Source organism: Pseudophryne corroboree, chromosome 4 (genome assembly GCF_028390025.1).
Source record: "Pseudophryne corroboree isolate aPseCor3 chromosome 4, aPseCor3.hap2, whole genome shotgun sequence".
NCBI classification, from domain to species: domain Eukaryota; kingdom Metazoa; phylum Chordata; class Amphibia; order Anura; family Myobatrachidae; genus Pseudophryne; species Pseudophryne corroboree.
Window position 1 is genome coordinate 771,860,650 of NC_086447.1, and position 21,233 is coordinate 771,881,882.

The window sequence follows — 21,233 nt, forward strand, 5'->3', positions numbered from 1 at the left end:
AGGAGGAGGAGCAGAAGATTTAGGAGTAGATGATCTTCCTCGCTCAGTTGCTCTCTCTCTGAAACGTAGATCAACCTTCGTGCAAAGAGAAATTAGCTCATCCAACTTAGAGGGCAAGTCTCTGGTAGCTAACTCATCCTTGATGCGTTCTGATAAGCCATGCCAGAATGCAGCATACAGGGCCTCGTCGTTCCATGCCAGTTCGGATGCCAGGATTTTAAATTGTATAAGATACTGTCCCACAGTACGTGTTCCCTGGCGTAAACGGAGAATCTCAGATGAAGCAGATGTTATCCGGCCTGGCTCGTCAAAGATGCGCCTGAATGTAGCTACAAAGTCAGTATAGGAGGATAGCAGGGGATCAGACTTCTCCCATAAAGGTGATGCCCAGTCAAGGGCTGAGCCACTGAGAAGGGAGATGATATAGGCAATTTTGGTACGGTCACTGAAGAAATTGCCAGGTAGAAGCTCAAAGTGGATTTCACATTGATTGAGAAATCCCCTGCAGAACCTTGGAGATCCATCAAATTTTGCTGGCGTTGGAAGATGAAGATGTGGACTGGAAATGGGTAAGGTGGGTGGGGTTACAGCTGGTGTCACTGTAGTGGACGCACCGGACGTGCCAGGTCCACGGAGGGTCGTTTGAATCCCATCCAGCCGTGTAGAGAGATCCTGGAGACAGCGGATGATGTGGCCCTGTGCAGCCTCCTGATGTTCAAGTCGGGCTGCCAGTTCTTGCATTGGCCTGGCCGCTTGATCCTGGTCTCCGGCTGGATTCATTAGGTCAGTGCTTACTGTCACAACTGAGGGCCTGAGCTGACGGGAGGCAGCCTCAGTTGTAGGGGCTGAGATGTAACGGAACCTGGGAGGTTGTATCAGACCCCTGGACATGTAAGTAACATGTAGAATAACTGCCCGAAGGCGTGACCACGACAACCAGGATAAAAGTCAATGATGTTTATAATGACAAACTCCGTAACACAGCAGCAGTAAAGGAAACATAAAAGTCAACAGAGGATAAATACAATTCCTGGGTACTACAGGGTGGCAAGGGCCACAGGCACTGGTAGAGTGAGACAGTTCTTATAATCTTCTAGTTGGAAAGTTCTTACCAGACCTGACTGTAGCAATGGAGAGAACCCAGGATCGTACCAGCTGGAGTTCCAGGAAAGGCTGGGTTGCTGAAGACAAAACGGCTGCTGTGGATACTGGCTGGAACCAGACTGTTGTTGGTACGGAGTGGATACTGGCTGGAACCAGTTAAATAATAAACGAACTTGAGAGCGATGAAATAATAATGAAGTTTGGAGTTTAAGAGCGGTGAAATAATAATACCGGTGGAGAGTGGTAAACTGCAGAAAGGACACCGGCCCTTTAAGAGAAGCTGTACACTGCTGGAAGCTGGGCTGGAAGCAGGTGATTGTTGTAACTGGAAACAGGTGAGTCCAGAATGGATCGGAGAGTCAGGCTACACCGCAGATGGAATGCTGGTGCGGGTCTCTATAGCAGAAGTCTGGAGACAGGAGCTGGAACCTGGAAGACAACCACAGGAGAGAGACAAACTGGAACTAGGTTAGACAACCAAAGCACTGACGCCTTCCTTGCTCAGGCACAGCTTACTTATACCTGCAGCAAGGAAGGGGTTGGCTAGGCAATTATGCAAATCAACAATACAGACAGCAGATTGGTGGAAATGCTCAGATGACAAAATCCAAGATGGCTGCGCCCATGCAGACACTTGGAGGGAAGTTTGGTTTGTAATCCATGTGAGAATTGAAACAGTAATGGCGACGCCGGCCACAGGAGACAGGAGACGCCAGACTGACAAGCGCACATTTAACCACGCGGGCACAGCGGAGGCCGCGGCTGATGAAATCACCACTCTGACATTCTGCATGTGGAAACTCAGGAACAGCGGGATCCGGTCCTGGAACGCTGAGCCAGCCTTAGGAGGCATCTGAAGGGTAAGTAATGGCGTCCAGATACCCGGATCGTGACAAATACCTTTTGCAGCCCAAGAGGCAGCAAAAGTGGGGCTATGCACATCTCCTGTAAGGGAGTAAATAGATTTCAGGCATCCCTCCACATGCTTATCGGTCGGTTCCTTCAGTGAAACGACAGTGGTGACAGGCAGAGTGGACGTAACCACAAGGCAGGCGACGTGAGAATCCACCGGCAGTGAATTTTCCCACTTGTTGCATAACTCTGCAGGGAAAGGATAGCGAGCCAAGGCCCGTTTAGACAGAGGGAATTTCTTCCCTGGAGTAGACCAGCATTCCTGCTTGATGTCCACTAAATGGTCAGAATGGGGTAATATATTTTTAACCACCTTCTGTCGATTAATCTATCAGGATTCTTTGCCACAGCAGTGGAATCATCATCAGATTTGTAGGATTTGCTTAATAGCAACCATCAAGGCAGGGACATCAATCTGCAAGGGAGAACCCTCATCAGCAACACCAGATTCAATGTCTGACAGGACCATATGCTCCCCCTCCTCTTCAGAGGAAACAGAGAGGTATTTGAATTGTGAGGAAGCAGCCCACTTAGATGACACAGAGACACAGGAGTGACCTGGCGTGGATTTTTGTCTAACCAATGACTCATTTAATTGCTGCAGCTGGTTAGATAAATTTTCCACCCAAGGCGGATTAACCATAGGGACGAATTGTGGCGGTAGCGGCACAGGTGGTCCCACAGGGGGCATAAGGCGTTCTACCAGAGTACCCAGTAGGTTTGTGAACGCAGCCCAGGGTGGCTCCCGAGTAGACGCGGACTGACTAGGAGGTGTATGACACATAGTACACAGACCATCATACAAAACTTCCCCCCTCTGGAAAATCCTTGGAGCATGCTCTGCACGATGCAGGAGCATCCACTGATTTACTGCCCTCTCTGTTAGACATTATGATATGAATGCAACAGAGCGACTTAGTACGATAAAGCCAAAGTACAATACCTGTAAATAAATCCGGTATTACGTGACTAAATACACAGTAGAATATACGTACTGGATTAATACTGTGTCGCACTATATTATGAGACCCAGACGCCCCTAGTTCCGTAGGGTACAGAATATAGCGAGTTATATTCGGGAAACTAAGAGTGAAACCACAGAGCAGATACAAGCAATGCAGAAATTATCACAGAGCTGCAGTGAACTAAAAATAAAAAAAAATAAAAAATAAAAAAATATATATAATAATAATAATAATAATAATAATATTATATATATTTTATACACACACACACACACATATATACACACTCGTACAATATACTCTGGAAAAAGTACACTCTCTCTCAACTAACGCTGTCTGTACAAAGACATGTAGGACACTTAAGTGTTTGTAAAGGTTCAGTGCGGTATACAGGCGGCTTTACAAGGGAGACCTTGCCCTGCAGTCCCGGAGATCAGCCGCAGCTATGCTTAGAAGATGGCACCCAGCGTCTCAGTCAGGGAGTGAGTGAGAGTGTCAGGCAGCTCCAGGGCAGGAAATTTGCGAGGATATAGCGCCCTGGGGAGGGGCTACAGGTCAAGCCCCTACTCCCCTATGCTGGACTTAAACCCCAGGTACTGTGAGTCTTATTAAATGGGGCGCTGGTACACCTGACCTGTACTCATACGCTCTGGTGGTCTAGTGTGGTCCCTGCTCGGTGACAGTGTCCATGACAGCGCCGCGACCCGTCTCCCTAGGTCACGGACGAAGCACGATTTAATGGTGGGTCCCGTCTAGGGGACCCTCTTAACTCCTCCCTGTAGCAGTCACGCGAACCAGGAGAGCAGTCTGCAACTGTGTGCATAAGCTGGAACGTCTCTACCGCAAGCACCCGGGAACTGAGCCGCAGGAGTATGCAACACCGCTTGGGAGGTGATGTAGCCGCAGCGCTGAAGTGTCACTCTGACAGCCCAGCCAGAAATAAGCCACCGCTATCCCCAGAAGTCAGCTGTAACTCCCAGCCAGCGCAGCTCTTGCGGCTGACCGGGAGTTGCTCGTTGCTGCCCCTGGTCGCAGCGGCCGGACCGTGCCCCCAAAACGGCGGCCAAACGCCACCGTGCCACCCCCTCCCGTCCAGCGACCACCTCTGCCTGTCAATCAGGCAGAAGCGAACGCTAGGGAACGACAGTCTTCGGCCGTCCGGCATGTGCCGGCACACTGCGGCCCCAGCGCAGTTCATACCGGATCGCTGCGCTGCGAACTGCATCGAGCGGTCGGGTTGACCCCCACAGATTCCAGCGATCGCTGGTTTCACGGTGTTCCTGTGTAAAATAGAGCGGCACCACAAATGTTTTTTTCATTAGTGGTGCTAACTTACAAGTAGTATTGCAAATATTTCTGGATTGCATTTTTCATTATATGGAGATACCAGTTAGCATCTATAAACCTAGAATAATGACACCCTAGCAAAAGAAAAGGCAACGCATCGCCAATGATGCTAAAGACAAAAAACAGATTAACAAATGTCACATACATATGATATGTTGGTGAATGTTGAGTACAGCTTGTTTTCAGGGTACAAAACACAGAAATGAACTTACCTGTACTGAATGAGCATCCAAAAGGGGGAACTGGCATACCAGCATCACCATAGGAAATGTGCTCATCCTTTCTGACACACTGAAAGCTCTGCAGGAGGCTCTGGAGGGGGAACGCAGGAGACCCTGTGTTTTGAGACAGACATTGACATGTATTGTATACTCATATCCAAGTTTCTTAACACCCATCACTGAATGATTACACTACAAAGATTTCTCAATACTACTCAGAAGAATCAGGTAGAAAAAGAGCTTCGTATTAACATTTATATAGTGCTAGCATATTCTGTCTCATATTAACTGGTTTCCACTACAACAAAAATACTTGAGACTAACTGGGAAAAAAAATGGTTTTCAAAGTCTGAGGAAATGATTGGAGGAAGGTGCACAGTGTTTCAGGAATATGATCATGTGAAGGTTATATACAGATTTATAGTTATTTTGTGTTTTCATTTACAAAAGTAATAAGCCCACATATTTGGTTGTTAAATGTTAGTAAAAAAAACATGAAACATTAATAAAGGGCATACTGTACACTCTGCGGGAATATTAAAAAGGCAGAAGAAAGCTCAATATTCACCAATGCAATATTATCACTATTAAGGAAAACATTCCACCCCAAATTATCTACACTCACTTTCAAACAATGACAATAACAGATCTTCCCTAACTGTACAATCAAGTGTTCTCAGACCAGTCAGGCTTCTACTGGGGCATAATACTGTGCTGCAGGCAAAAATAGGAACTGCGGTGTACAGTAGGGAGGCAATACATTGGCCAGCTGTCAGGATCGCAGTGGTCAGGATACAGACGCATTCCGTACAGTGTGACCAGGTCTATTAACATAAGAAAAGAAAGAGCACTGTCGCAAATACAACTAAAATATACCGTAGTTTGCACAAGGAATAAGAGGCAGTGTGCACACCTCTCTTTATCTTTAAAAAGAATCTATCCTTAAAAAATATACTAGCTCCGAGCTTCCTTAAAAATGAAGAAAGAATAATACAACGGGAAGATAACCTTTCATGGCTTCCATCTAAACCAAAGGGATTCTACAAATGTGGGGGAAATAAATGCATCACATGTAATTATGTGCAGGAAACAAAAATGAAGTCTAGCCATCAGGACTTCTGGGATATAAAAAAACTTTATTAACTGTAACAGTTCATATGTCATTTATATACTAGTCTGCGGCTGCAATCAGAAGTATGTGGGTCGTACGACTAGGAAATTGCGGACTAGATTTTTAGAACATCGAAGGAATATTTTGAATTAAAACCTGACAGTGTATCTAAGCACTTTTTTGATTATCATAATGGGGACCCAAGAAGTCTTTAGCTAATAGGAGTGGAACATATATCAACCACGAGCAGAGGTGGAGATCGGTTTAAGAAACTTTGTAAACATGAAGTTTATTGGATGCATGAAGTGGGTTCTATTTATCCTGAAGGATTGAACGAGGCAGTAGAATTGAACGTATTATTATAAACTCCCTCTACATAATAATTTATGATTATCTGGTTATGCGACAGAATTCCTATATTGTTGTTTTCTTTGTGTATCTGTTCTTATATCTATGACTATATAAATGATCCCTCTTTGTTCTTGTCTTAATGTAAACACATATGTGGAATTGTTATCTTAAAAATGATAAGTATTTAGCTTCCCCCTCTTGAATGGGACCTTGTCCCTTTTCCCCTCCAGAAAGGGTCCATTTCCTGGTCATTGATTAGCGCCGGAACACGGGACTTGGTCACGTGGTCGGCGCTGGTCATATGACCGAGAACGAAACAGAAACCGACGCTGAGTTAAGTCAACGGTCATGTGACCGCAATAGACTTTCTATTCCTCATCACCCTTTCTAATTATGTGCGGAATAACGTTGAGCCTATTAGAGATCTTTCTCTCCCCTGCCTGTTTCCCTATGCGTCTCATGGGGATCCGGTTGTCATGCCAACTGAGTCCTTGCGCCTAGCTGCGTGCTGGGGCCGCGTCATGTGACCAGGCCACATGACCGGTGCGCGTCACGTGGCGGGACAAGAGTAGCGCCAAATAATGAATATGATAATGTGTCATTGTTATGTGCGGTCACGTGACCGCCATTGATTAATAGGTATGATTATGATAGGCTATACCTCAAGTCTATCAACCTCACTGACCAATAGAGGTGTATAATTCCCAGTACCAGAATATGTCATCAACACTTGCGGTCATGTGACCGTTATTCACCAATCAATTTATTCGGCCTTGATTGGCTGTAACCCAAGTCCATCAAATCTAGTAACCAATAGAGATACATAATCTCCAGTTACCACAGCAACAGATAATAAACATTGTTACTAATTGGTTAAAAAACAGTCTATATTTAGTTGAAGTAAAATAAATCAAGATTTATATATACATTGGACTATAATAATATAACTTAGAACTATGTGTACACCAAGTTTATACAATAGGTCTGCCTCCTATGTATTATACATGTGTTTTGAACTCTATATGAAGTGATTGGATTGACTATTAGCACAAGTGTTAGTAATTCTCCTCATTAGAAAGGGTATATAAACCCCACTCATTCATTGCATGGTATCCTTTGATAAAGCTGCTAAACTTATTGGGGAGCAGCGAAACGCGTCAGTACCCCCCTGTTTTACACCATCTCAGCTTTGGCGATCACCAGTGTGTGTCTGAACCAGTCCCGGATCCACTACCAGCTTGCCGTGCAGCAACAAGAGGATATCTCCAGCACTCACCAACACAAATGAGGACATTCTAAATCTAACATGGACTCTCATGTATGGAAGCCTTTCCACCTCTAAAGTGGTGACCGGTAAATATCTAAACAACCGAACTGTGCTATTCTAATCAAACCTCTATGGAATTAGTGGACTTATCTGGGCATAATATACAGGAACAGACACCAAGTGATCCCATTATATACAGAAATATCAACTGAATGTGGTGTATGCAATTTATTTTATACAATTGTGAGGAGTGTAATTGCTAATTTTAGTAGTTTTATTGGTTTTACTATAATTGTGATCATTTAATATTGTTCCATTCCAATCACTTCATCAGTAGCGCTGCCTGTATATTTTCTGGTTTCAGTGTGCACACCAGCTTTGTGTTGGCTATAAAATTGGGAATAACAAAATCCGAATAGTGCAGGGGTCCTATAGTCTTAACTAAAACGTACGTACATATATATATATGAAAAATACAAACAATATGTTTGAAATCTCTTCTTTGCATTATTCTAATCATTTTTATAGCCAAAACTCCAGAGTAAAAAGTCTGTGGCAGGTGATGCAGTGCCTGACCTGTGTATCTTTTCTGCACATCTCCGATCAAAACTTACCAAATTTCCAGGTGTTTGTACTGCTACACATGTGCATAATGCCCAGATGTACCCTTTGGCTCATATATTCCGTGTAAATTTGGCTCTGGTGCAAGCCAGTGCCTCCTGAGCCATTTAGCTATTTATATAGTAAGGAGCACAAGTATAGGTTAGATGCGGCAGCAGGTCTAGGAATCTACGTATATACAAATCCGAGCATGCCAGCTATGTGTACCCTGCTCAGCCCACCAGTGTCACTCACCGTGATGGCTCCAGCGAGGCCTGCTCAGCACACTGTGGAACAGGGACATGGCTGGGAGAGTGGTGTATCAGGCAGTGAGGGATGTGTGGTAGTCGGTGAGCGGTGGGTCAGGGCGTGGTAGTGGCGGCGCCTCTCCCGCACAGCTCCCTCTCTCACTTGCGGTACAATGGGACTGAAATTCCCGCGAACTCGGAGGCGCCAGCAGTGTAGCACAAGAATCTCCCGCGAACTGCTGTCTCTGCTCCTCATTGGCCATAGCTTCGACCAATCCCGGAGATTGCTAGGGGTGGATGTGCGTCCGGCCAATCGGATTTCCCCGCTGTTATGGCGCAGGCGCGGTGAAACTGTCATGGCAGCCTTGTAGTGTTTTCGACGTTCCGTACCCCAGGACTGTGTTACTGTGTGCTGGGACTGTCACTGCGCCCTGTGAGCGGCATGGCGGCTGCCGGAGGTGGCAGCAGATCCTTCCTAGCGGACGCTGGTCATGGGGAACAGGAGCTGGATGCCAACTCGGCTCTCATGGAGCTAGATAAAGGTAGAGGCGCAGCACAGCAGAGGCTGTAGGATGGTGTGGGGCTGTTACTAACTTACTATAGAGCAGTGGTTCTCAACCTCGGTCCTCAAGTACCCCTAACAGTTCATGTTTTCCAGGTCTCTTCACAGGATTGCAGAAGAAATAATTTTCTCCACCTGTGGGTCTTTTATAATGTGTCAGTGAGTAATACCTTTTTCAGACAGAAAATGAAATTACCGGGTGAAGCAGTTCCACCCGGTAATTTCATGAAACACGCGGGTCCTTTTTCTGTGGGAAAGGTTTAACCCGTGTTGTAATTCCCGGGACTTCCACCCAGGAATTTACAAGGGTCGGAGACACAGGAATTATGACATGGGTTGACCTTTCACACAGACAAAATACCTGTGTTGATATGCAAATTACTTGGTCGAAATGTTTGACCCAGTAATTTGCATGTCTCTGTGAAAAGGGGGGTCAGGCAGGTCCCGGCAAAACGACCCGGCACTGAAATGCCGTAATTGCTGGGACTTTCAGACTTTTCTATCTGAAAAGGGTATAATGAATACACCTGTTCAACTGCTAGGTGACCTGGAAAACATGAACTGTTGGAGGTACTTGAGGACCGAGGTTAAGAACCACTGCTATAGAGCATCTGTACGCCCTGCCATCAGCCTGACCTATAACTAATCCTGATGATAATTAATGCCCCTAACTGGCATCAGTAAGTCACTGTGATGGGAAGCACCCAGCAGCTATGGGCACAGAGGCCTGGTCCTCACCCATTCATAGTAAAGTAATTAGGAAGTTTTGAGCACAGGCACTGTACATATATTTGGTTCATTGACAATAATCACAATATGTTTACCAGGCTCTCCATGCTTGAAGCAGTTATCACTTTAAACTTCATGATTACTTTTATCAGAATCTATTGTTACTTGCTGCTATGAATTACTATTCGTTTTGTTCTGTTGTTAACTCCTTTCCTGCTGGAGCTGCAGCTAGTTCAGACACTAAGGGGGAGATTCAAATGTTTGAAAAGACAGTTGGGAGTCTGTTTTTTCCTATTTAATAGACAGGAAAAAACAGACACCCAACCGATTTTTCAAACATTTGAATTCCACCCTAAGATGGTGATTTATTCAGCATGATGTACCATCTCTGCAATGCTATGCTGCACACATTACTGTCCGTGCCTATAAGTAGGGAAGAATCAATCCCTGAGGGAAGAATCAATCCCTGCAACACCCGCAGGGGTATCCGTTTGGATGGTCGACAATGTTATGGTCGACAGTCATTAGGTCGACCACTATTGGTCGACATTGACATGGACACATGGTCGACATGTGAAAACGTCGACATGGGTTTTAAAAAATAAAAATAAAAATCTTTTGGAGAACTTTTCCATACTTTACGATCCACGTGGACTATGATTGGGAACGGTAATCTGTGCCGAGCGCAGCGAGCTAAGCGAGGGGACACGGTGCACTAATTGGGGTTCCCCGTCACTTTACGCAGAAAACGACACCAAAAACAGTAAAAAAAAACGCAGGTCGACCTTTTCATTTTGTCGACCATTTTCATGTGTCGACCATTTGTCCATGTCAGCCATGCCAGTGTCGACCTAATGACTGTCGACCATAACATGGTTGATCATTCATAACGGAACCACCCGCAGGGGAGGGGAAGATCCCGCTTGGCCCCTGGGTGAGGTGAAGAACAGCAAATGGTTGGTATGGACTGGGCTGTACACCTGCCGTGGCTGGTTCAACCATGTCAGTGGAACACCCGACCAGTAAGCGTGGCTCACATGCTGCACAAAATAGACGTCTTGCCATTAGAGTTATGGTTAGAAGAGGGAAAAAACAAGCCCTCAACATACTACCCTTTTGGGACAAGATAGGAACAATGAGGGAGATGGCTGCAGAACACAAAGACAAACTGAATGTGAACTGCAAACCAGATACAAAGTGCAAAGCAGCGTGTGGTGCATAGACTATTTTCTGGCAGGGAAGCCCATCCAAGCATCAAGCGCTGGATAGGGATAGCACCGCTGCCCAGGAGCTTGCAGTTAGATGGCCCCCACCTATAAGGAGGTCATTATAAAAGTGCCCATGCTGCTATCACTGCTCTGTAAACCTCAGCCTGTCCAGTGTCCTTCATAAGATGGAAGAAATACTATTTATGATTCACCCCATTTTTGGTAATGGCTGCTGCAAAGTGAAGTTATTGTAATTGGCATTCCCTTAGGCATATTTGATATGTCCATATCTTTCACCTAATACATTTTCATGGTGAGAGTATTCTCAATGTACAAAATAAGTGCGTTTTTCCCATGAGCAATTAACAGATGTTATCTATGCAAGATGTTCATTTGAAGTGGTTAAAATACTGATTTAATAAAACAAATTGCATTCTTCTTCTAGTGCAGTTATGCAGTGCTCATTATTAGAGTTATACTGTATATGTTACTGACTGGCAAACATTTATATCACAATCATCTCTTCTCCTGGTTTCCCTTAGGGTTAAGATCTGGTAAACTTGGGGAGCAGTGTGAAGCCGTTGTCCGTTTTCCAAGACTGTTTAAAAAATATCCGTTTCCAATTCTCATTAATTCTGCATTTCTCAAACTGGCAGATGTGTTCAGAGTTGGGTAGGTGGAATGTTGTATTTGTATATACAGACCTACACTTTATTTGACAAGCACATAGCCACATTGCTTTTGCTGTGTAGTATTCATGCATACATGTGTTCATTTTTACAGTTGATTCCCAGTATTATGCAGTATTGATTTCGGGATTATTTCACACTTCAGTGGTATAGTTGTTGCATGATTATCTATCAGAGAACATACACAATCCATAATGTGATCCCAGTTGTCAGTGTGGATCATTGATCGTTATAAGTGGCAAAGAGTAAAACGTGATGTTTGTTTCTATTTGTAAAAGAAGACGTGCATAAAAAATAAACCAACCTGTTCATTGCAGGGCCGTCTTAACAGCATTTTAGGCCCTGGGCAAAGCAATGCATTTGGGGCCCCTACACACCCATTCACGGGAACCAATTTGAAAAAAATCATACATTTCTCTCCTGCGGTCATGCACCGTGTCTCCACATGCTTTCATACAGTGAATGGCTATAAGCTCTCTGGTAGATAGCTCTAACCATCTACCAATCAGCATGCTGACAGCCATTCACTGTCTGGCTGTAGACTGGGAGACAGGTAGAGAACTGCCTTGCTGCTCTGTTTGTGTGACCACCACCAGCCCTGCTCGGAGGCCCCTAGAATTGTGGAACCCTAGGCAGCTGCCCATTCCCAATGTGCATATATGTTAAGATGGCCCTGGTTCATTCTGGACGGTCAGCTTGGTTTAGTTAATGTGTTTGTGTTGGTTATGTCTAACTTGCCTGTAACCTTGTTATTAATGTTTGAACATTTCTTTTTCTTTTCTTTACATATAATGCAATTGCATAATGAACATGTCTTCAGTATTTCTTGAACACTAATAGCCTAGTTCTTCATCTGTCATGTCCTAAGGAAAATGTTTCTGTTTCAGCAATAATTTTCTGCGTCTGTGTGTTCTGAAAGTGACACAGCAGAGTGAGAAACATCTAGAAAAGATCCTGAATGTGGATGAGTTTGTGAAGAGGATCTTCTCGGTCATTCATAGCAATGACCCAGTAGCTCGCGCTATTACTCTGCGGTAAGAAATGTCTGCAGTGATTGTAGTATCTTCTGTATGTCTCTCTTTTGGTGGGAAATGCATCAAAGCTTCTAAAGTGGAGTAGTTGCCCATAGCAACCAGCTTTCGCTTGTAGCTAGCATTTTTCAAGTGCATTCTATAAAATGATAGGTAGAAGCTGGTAGGATTCTATGGGCAACTTCTCCACTTGTCCTCATCTCCACTTTTTTTGCAGGTTAGATACATTTCCCCCTTGGTTATTTCACACAAAGATCCTGGCGTAGAGACGATCTCACAGAAACATAGAAACATAGTATTTGACAGCAGATTAAAACCATTTGGACCATCTAGTCTGCCCATTTTGTTGAATCGGCATGGGTGAAAACGGATCCAAAAACTCCTGTAAATTCAACAAAACACGTAGATCGGTGGCGAATTTGCAGATCCACATGGTTTTTGCATGTGAGGCTTTTTCGACCTGTGAAAAAAACAGCACAGGCATTGAATAGGTTGAATGTAAATTTGACCTAAAAATGGGCAAAAAGTGCCAGTCGAAAAAACTGCACTAATTGAATACCTCCCTTAAGAGTTGGAGTGTTATTGTTACGGTAGTAGGATTAATTGTGAGGGTTTTGAGTATTAATGTTAGGGTTTAAGATTAAGGTTGATGGTTAGGGTATTAGGATTAAGGGTTAGAGTATTAGTATTAGGGATTAGGATTAAAGGTTAAGGTATCAGGGTGTGAGTTAGAGTGTGTGGACAGATACTCACAGCCAGGTCACAGAGGTCCAGCTGGGGAGCAGGAGCCATAGGGTAAAGACTTATGTATTTAGCCTCACTGCTCTAACACTGATGTGGGGTTCAAAGTGACTGCTTCAATGACTAACATTAATAATGTGTATCTAAAATGTGATTGGCTAATAGTTCCTCAAGGCTAGAATGTACAGTTTTTTTTGTTGTTTGTTGTTTTTGTAGTAGATCTAGAAGTACACCTACAGATACTCTTCACCTCTAGATCATCAAGGTCTCACTAAAACATACCTTTGGGTAGGGAAAACTTCCAAGTGCTAGCTCCATGAAATCTCCCTGTATCCAAGATGGCAAAAGCTAGATTGCAGGCTCTGTTGGGCAAAGAAAGTGTCCCTAAAAAAAGTTGTACATCATGGAAATGTGATGAATATAATGAGTAAATAACAATAATGTCCATGTACTGTATATTTCGCTGGATGGATTTCAATGATTATAATGTCCAAATAATGTTTTCCTGTATATTCTCACATCTGTTTGCTGCCCTGTTTCTTTTTTGGCTGCGTGTTCTTGTCTGTGTGCTGCCCTCACGTGGGTGACATTGCTGCAAGTAGGTACAAAGCCTTTCTTGTGCATTCTAACTACAGTGCATAAAACAGTAAAAATCTATATTTAATCAAATCTATTATTGTCTTGATATATAATATTAAAGAACAAATAGATTTTTTTTTTTTTTTTTAAATAGTCCCTGGTTCAATTACTGAAGTCATTGGCACAGAAAAAATACTGGAAATTTATTAACATTGCATTGGGGGCAAAGCCACTATGTGTATTAACAGGGATCAGTATGATATACCTGCTATCTAAATCCCGTCGGTCAGGAGACCGACGTCGTAATCCCGACAATTGGAATACTGGCGGTGAGCATAGCATGTGCGCTCGCCACGCTTCAGGGTTATTTCCCCCCTCGGGTTGTGGCGTGGACCACCACCCGAGTGGTGATTTCGTCCAACGGTCGGGATTCCAACCGCCGGTATTTCACCAATTGTTGGGATTCCGGCGTCCGTCTCCTGTCTTTCTCTTCCTCCGTTGTAACCTCATAAAACTGTTAGGAACTAATTAAATTTCCAGCGATGCCCACAATCTATGGGTCTGCAAGCCAAAATCCGCAATTATGTGGCACATTGGGGGCCCTTTGGTGTGTCGTTGTTAGCGTTCTAACACCAAGTGGCACATTGTAGGAATTGCCCGCAATTAAATTGACTCCTTAGAACACTTAATTACATTACGACTGCTGTATCTCCCAGTATGCATACAGCAGTATTTTATTAAATGACCCAGCCTGTCTCTCTATTCTCACGGTATAGTGTTTCAGTTTGTAGAAAACTAGATTTAAATAGTTCTGTGTCAATGTAAAATAAAGAATTAGGAACCTATTAAAGGAACATATATTTCAAATTTGTATTCTGTTTTGAAATATTACTCTGACACTTGATTTACTAAATAAGATTATAGCAGATCACATGTTATATATATTCCAGAACGTTAGGAAGCATGGCATCCATAATTCCTGACCGGAAGAATGCCCATCACAGTATACGTCAGTGCCTGGATTCCCATGACAACGTGGAGGTTGAAGCAGCTATATTTGCTGCAGCTCGCTTCTCTGCACAGTCAAAGTAAGCATTTGGCTCTGAGCCCATAGTAAATATTAATGGCGATAACAATAATTATATGGCAAAGCCCAACATATAAACAAATGTATGATTTTTTTTGTGTGTGTTTTTTTTAGTGCAAGAAAGTCCCAAAGACAGGTTGTTCTAGATTGCAGACAGTCCGCGTAGTGCATATAAAGCTACACGAAAGGATTCTGATTTACATAGGGACTGCTATATCGAATGATGGTGCAGTCAGTTGGCTCTGAGTGAATGTAAATAATCGTAGAGAACTCACAAGACATATTTGTGTAGTTTTGGCTGCTTTAATGGCCAAGGGAAAACTTTCCTATGTGAACCCCCTGTGATTGTTGGGTCCTGCAGTGAAAAGCAGGTCTGATAAAGTTGTTTCTCCGGTCCTCACTGCCGTCTATCTCTAAGTTAGGGTGTTGGCGAATGTGTGTTCTTTTTAGCTTTAAATTTGTTTAGAAAAACCTTCCACCGGTCCAAGCTGGTTTTTATTTCAGCTGCAACCCAGGCGCAGGTAGTCTGCCACAACTAAGCCACAGGAGCAGACACCGCTGTGTACAGTATGTGGGGTTTGTTTTGCAGACCATAGCCACGCTGACTTAAGCACTGCACCTGGCTCTGGATGTAAGGTTGGTTTTGCAGTATAAAGTCAAATTGATTTATGGATTGCACATGGCGCTGAACTGTGTATCTGGTAATAGACATCAAGGACTTGCATGCTCAGCTTCCATTATTTATTAACAGTTTCTTATATATCGCAGCAAATTCCGTTGCGCTTTACAGTTGGAAACAACAGTGATAAAGTTGTTTCCAAATTATTTAAAGTTGTTTCAGTCTCTCCTCTAGTTCCAGGGGTTCTGCATCAACCTCCTTACTACCTATTGGATTCAGCAGAGTTGAAAGTCCTTTCCTGCAAGTGGCTTTCCTGTTACTTGTGACATCAGCTAGGAGGGTTTGAAGCTGTCTTTTTTTTTTTTTTCTTTTTTTTTCTTGTTGATCTCTTTCCCGCTTCCATAACGGGTCTTCAGTCTAAATTGGTCTCTAGGCTCCATGTGTCTCAAGACCTTGTGATTCAGTCTGTACCGGGATATGTCTCAGACAGAACAGAACATGCTTTAGTTTTTTGTCGTTGTTAGGGCTTTGTGAATCTCTACCCATAGGGGGTAATTCCAAGTTGATCGCAGCAGGATTTTTGATAGCAACTGGGAAAAACCATGTGCACTGCAGGGGAGGCAGATATAACATGTGCAGAAAGAGTTAGATTTGGGTGGGTTATATTGTTTCTGTGCAGGGTAAATACTGGCTGCTTTATTTTTACACTGCAAATTAGATTGCAGATTGAACACACCACACCCAAATCTAACTCTTTCTGCACATGTTATATCTGCCTCCCCTGCAGTGCACATGGTTTTGCCCAGTTGCTATCAAAAATCCTGCTGCGATCAACTTGGAATTACCCCCCATAGGACCCAGGATTTGTACAAATGGATGATCTCTTGTTTCTGTACCGATAGTTTTGCAAGTAATCCACCCTGCAGCAGTCTAAGGTGAAACCTAAGTGTCCTGTTGCCCACTTTTTCCCCCACAAACTAGCACTAATAAATTGGTGTTATGGGAATCCATGTATCAGGATTAATTAATTTGCACCTTAAAAAGTAGTTTAGCGCTTTACCTATTTTACCAGAGAGTTCTGAAATTGTGAGACTCTTCTGCTGCTCTAGATCCTCATGTGCCACTGCTAGCTCTTCTGGAAAAGGGCTATAGTTACTTTTCCAGTAGAGGTGTCCTTCAAGGTTCTTTCGATCTAGAGAGTAGATGGTCTTTTGTTTAATAAAAAAATTAAAATAAAAAAATACAACCCCATGAGGCGTTGCAATATGGCACACCTGGGGCAAAGTTTATACATATTGACTCTAATATATCCAAAATGTAATTTTACAATGATGACAAGCACTGGCTTCCACATAGTTAGTAGCCAGAATGTCTGCTATTTCAGCGATTGCCGGCAATGTCCTTTGGCTGAAATCCTGGTCACCGTACAGTACAATACAGTAATGTTCCTTAGCCTTTTATTCAGGGAAAGCCCTCTTTAGGGCCGGAACTTGAAAATATATTTAGGGACACTATAAGCAGGAAAAAAAAGTTGATCTCTGCTGTAAGATATCCTTTCTCCTGCAGGGTACACGGATTATCCACAGGATAAACATTGGGATATGAGGTAGCAACAGAGGATTTGCACCAACGATCAAAGCTTTCTGCCTCCCAGAATGCAACGGGCCAGTCCCCTATATCCCCGCCTCCTGGCTCAGGCAATTCAGTATTTTTGTTGGTGCGGCAGGAGCCGGACCACGATCTTTGGTCTACTGATTTTGGCAGCCATAAGCTTGTTCATTTAATTTATTTTTATAGTCTTACGTTTTTTTGAGCGAGTTTTCTAAAAAGCGTCTTACACGCACCTTAGAAAGAGAACAACTCTCCGCCGGGTTGCGACAACACTTACCCACGTGTACAGTGCTGTTTCGGCGGACGTCTGTGTAGGATGTACTTGCAAGTCCAGCGGACATTACCAGACTGTGGCCGGAACACGGAGAGAAGGTAAGGTGCTGGTTCCGCTTAGCCGGGGAGACGCATGACACAGCCACACTGTTTCGGGAGGAGACTACCGGACAGTAGCTGACGCGGCTGCCACCTCGGGTGCACCAGCGCTAGGCTCCAGGGATTAGTGTGAGGCCAAGATCCCTGGGGTTGATGTCAGCAATGGGGAGTAAGACGCTCCCCTGGACACCCCTTCCCCTGGTTCAGGATCAGTTTCCTCCGAGTTTCCCGTCATGAACTGATTTCCTGCTTCTGTCTGAGACGCTGTGTATCTAAAAGGACCCAGTCGCAGCATAGGCGGCTGTATGACTGGTGCGTCAGTGTTCACTGTAGGTTCACTGGGCGGTTGTGTACACTATTAGCGTCTAGATCCATGCAGCGTTCACTAATGTATTGATCGATCCTGGAAGCGGGGTGAAGTCTCCCTGTATCCCACTCTCCTGAGCTGAGTGATATAGCACTAAGTATCTACCATTGAGTACAAATAGTTGGATAAGTGCCTGATGCATATGAGTCTGTAAATTATTGCTGCTTTTTCTTTCACTGTGCGACTGAATATGTTTAAACAGTCCTATATAAGGTAATGCAGTAATATGTTTCTCCTACATACTTGAAATGTATCTGTAGTTGAATATGTGCTCATATTACTTATTATACTAATGTATAACCTGTGACTGATTGCTAGTGTGATTGCTAACTTTACTATTAATCTGTCAGTTTCTGTGTATTCTGATCCTCAATTCTGGTGCAAAGCAGGGAGGGATCGGATTGTATGTCACTTTAACAAGTTTTAAAGTGATTTCAGTCACAAATTGTGTAGTTAACACTGTACAGGTGTGTGATTTGTTTATCATGTCTAAGAGAGGCAAGGGTGAGGAGGATACACTCTCCACAACAGGACCAGCACTCATTTCATGTTTGTCTTGCAAAGCTGGGTTAACCTCTCAGGATCTGGTTGAAAATTAATTATGTCCAAACTGTTTTAGCTTTCACCAAAGCCTCCTGAATAATCTAAGGCAGGCACAGGTTCAAGTTGAACCCCCATGGGCTACTTTTGCACAGACATTATCCAGTATAGCTGAGCGGATAATGCCAGCTCCTATACCACGGATAGGTTACTCTATTAACTCTTACATGCAACATTCAACCTGGGGTTTATCACATCCAGTACAGGAATCTGCAGCCTTTCAACAAAAACAGGCTGAAAGGCCGATGGAAAGTAAATCACATACACATGAAACAACATCTTCACAGTCTACACATGTTTCAGATGGGGACTCATCACACTCCTGGTCTACATACAGAGACCAGGATGAAGGTCTAGGCTCAGTGGACATACCTGAGCTAATTATTGCTATGAAAGCCATTCTATAAATGGAATTCCTATTATCCTTTTCTGGCTGGGGACTGTTTAAAAAGGGCGGTGGCTCCCAAAGTAGATATGCATGTCATTCGATTGGTGCGAAAATCTACATTACCTCTGCCTTCAACATCATTAAATGATGTCACGGATAGAAAAATAGATGATTTAAAAAAAACAAAAACATTTTCTCCTTGTCTGGGTCAATCATAAGACCAGCCATGGCTTCAGCCTGGATGGAAAGAGCAGTGGCAGCCTAGGCCGATGCATTGGAGGATGATCTTTCATTGGCAATCTAGAGAGCAAAAATCCCAAATTGCACGTATCAAACAGGCTGCTATTTTTATGGAAGAAAAAGCCTTGAATATGGGTACAATTGCGTCAGGAGTTCAGCTCACAGAGCGGATTGTCTACATACATGGATTGCTGACTCAGAATCCAAGAAGGTTCTGGAGTCTTTACCTTTTACTGGAGATATTCTTTTTGGTAAAGAATGAAACAGTATTTCGGAATCAGAAGCAGACTCCAAGAAAGTGAAGTTTCCTTCCACACACAAATCCAAGCCTAGATTTCCAGTTTTTCGTCTCTTTCGGACTCGAGGAAAAGCAAAAGTAAAGGGTTATGGCAAACTGTCTCAAGCTGACAAGTGTTGTAAAACTAAAAAGCTTTGTGGTACCAGAGGGCGGGCTTCCAAGTCAGAAGATAAGCCATCAGCCTGGGGGATCCCATGGTGGGAGGCTGACTTCTTCATTTTGCACTGATCTGGCAGCAGTTCACCACGGATGCCTGGGTGCAAAAAGCGGTATGTCACGGTTATGCATTTGCCTTCAAGAATCACTCTCCTCAAAGGTTTTTTTTTTTTGTACCAGCTCGTCTTCAATAGAAACGAAGGCTAGGGCTTTGCAAGAGGGAGTTCAGAAGTTGCTTCAGTCAGGAGTGATAATTCCAGTTCCTCCTGCACAACAAGGACAAGGTTTCTATTCCAACGTGTGTCTAGTCCGGAAGCCAAATGGGTCGTTTCGGCCTATACTCAATCTCAAAGTGCTGAACAAGTACATTTGGGTGACTCGTTTTCATATGGAGACTTTACGTTCCATTATTTTGGCCCTGGAGCCGGAGGATTTTATGGTATCCCTGGATATCCAGGATACTTACCTACATGTTCCTATAGCACTGTCCCACTAGCGCTATCTCGGGTTTGCTATCCTCCAGCAACATTTTCAGTTTCAGGCCCTACCATTTTGACTGGCCACAGCTCCTAGTGTTCACCAAAATTATGGTGGTAATGGCGGCTTATCTCCTTCAGCAGGGGATAAGGATTTTTCCATACTTCGACGAATTATTAATCCTGGCACAATCTCTGAATTGCTTCAGTGTTATCTGCAACAGACAATAGCTTGTTTGCAGAGACACGTTGGCTCATAAATTGGGCAAAGTCGTCCCTGGTTCCATCACAACAGATGACTCACTTGGGGGCTATGTTGGATTCGGGTCTTCAGAGAGTAATTTTACCTCTGAACAAAATATCCAAAGTTCAGTCAAGGATCCAGGAGCTGCTACACAGTCAAAGGGTATCCATTGATGCAGCAATGCGTGTGATGTGATTGATGGTGTCGACATTCGACATGGGGGAGTATGCCCAGTTCCACTCGAGGCCTCTGCAATGTCTGATCCTTTCCAGTGGAATGGGTTACATCGGACAATAAAAACGCAGATTATGGTCCTTCCTCTAGAAGGAAGGAGGTCATTAGCTTGGTGGCTACAGACATCCCATCCCAAGTTCTGACAACGGATGCCAGTCTTCAGGGCTGGGGAGCAGTGTCAGGAAGAAGTTGCTTCCAAGGGCAGTGGACCACGGAAGAAAGTTGCCTGCCAATAAATATGTTGGAACTTCGGGACGTATATATGGCACTCCATTCATGCAAAGGACATTTTTCAGGGGAAACCAGTTCAAATTCACTCGGACAACGCAACAGCAGTAGCATACCTCAATCATCAAGGAGGAACTCGCAGCCTTGTCCACAGTGTTCATTCCGAGAGTCCTAAACTGGGAGGCGGATTTTCGCAGTCGACAAGCCATTCATGCAAACGAATTGCCTTTACACCCCGAGGTCTTCTAGACTCTGGTAGACAAGTGGGGGTTATCGGAGATAGCTCTCATGGCATCCCGTCAGAACAACAAAGTTCCAACATATGGGTCAAAAACAAATTATCCCAGAGCGACCTTTGTGGATGCCCTGTCAGTGAGATGGGACTTTCGTCTGGCCTGTGTGTTTCCACCGATCGCCCTGTTGCCCTGTGTGATGCGAAAGGTAAAACAAGGAAAGGGCGCCGTGATAACTCTGGCTTGGCCCAGAAGACATTGGTACACAGATCTGCAGAGGCAGTCGATGGATGCTCCATTCCTACTCCCTCAACGTTCAGATCTACTGTCTCGGGTCCTTGCTATTACAAGCACCTGGATCGACCGTCTTTGACGGCGTGGCTCTTGAGACTTCCATCCTGAAAGCAAAAGGATT

At 44.0% G+C, this 21,233-nt stretch overlaps 2 protein-coding genes across 3 annotated transcripts in view; one reads left to right on the plus strand and one right to left on the minus strand.

The window, feature by feature from the left end:
- Positions 1-8,404, minus strand: part of DTL (denticleless E3 ubiquitin protein ligase homolog) — an 85,307-nt gene extending 76,903 nt beyond the window's left edge. The window contains exons 1-2 of the mRNA XM_063918248.1: positions 8,134-8,404; positions 4,541-4,663 (exon numbers count right to left, since the gene is read on the minus strand). Coding sequence (XP_063774318.1) covers positions 4,541-4,663; positions 8,134-8,182 — 172 coding nt within the window. The 5' untranslated portion in view covers positions 8,183-8,404. The remainder of the gene's footprint in view (positions 1-4,540; positions 4,664-8,133) is intronic.
- Positions 8,405-8,425: 21 nt separating this feature from the next.
- The window catches only part of INTS7 (integrator complex subunit 7), a 154,196-nt gene continuing 141,388 nt past the window's right edge, over positions 8,426-21,233 (plus strand). Inside the window, exons 1-4 of one of the 2 annotated variants that reach the window (XM_063918247.1) lie at positions 8,426-8,668; positions 11,168-11,297; positions 12,202-12,348; positions 14,616-14,753. In XM_063918247.1, coding sequence (XP_063774317.1) covers positions 8,569-8,668; positions 11,168-11,297; positions 12,202-12,348; positions 14,616-14,753 — 515 coding nt within the window. In that variant the 5' untranslated portion in view covers positions 8,426-8,568. The remainder of the gene's footprint in view (positions 8,669-11,167; positions 11,298-12,201; positions 12,349-14,615; positions 14,754-21,233) is intronic. The other variant, XM_063918246.1, reaches the window with a different exon arrangement.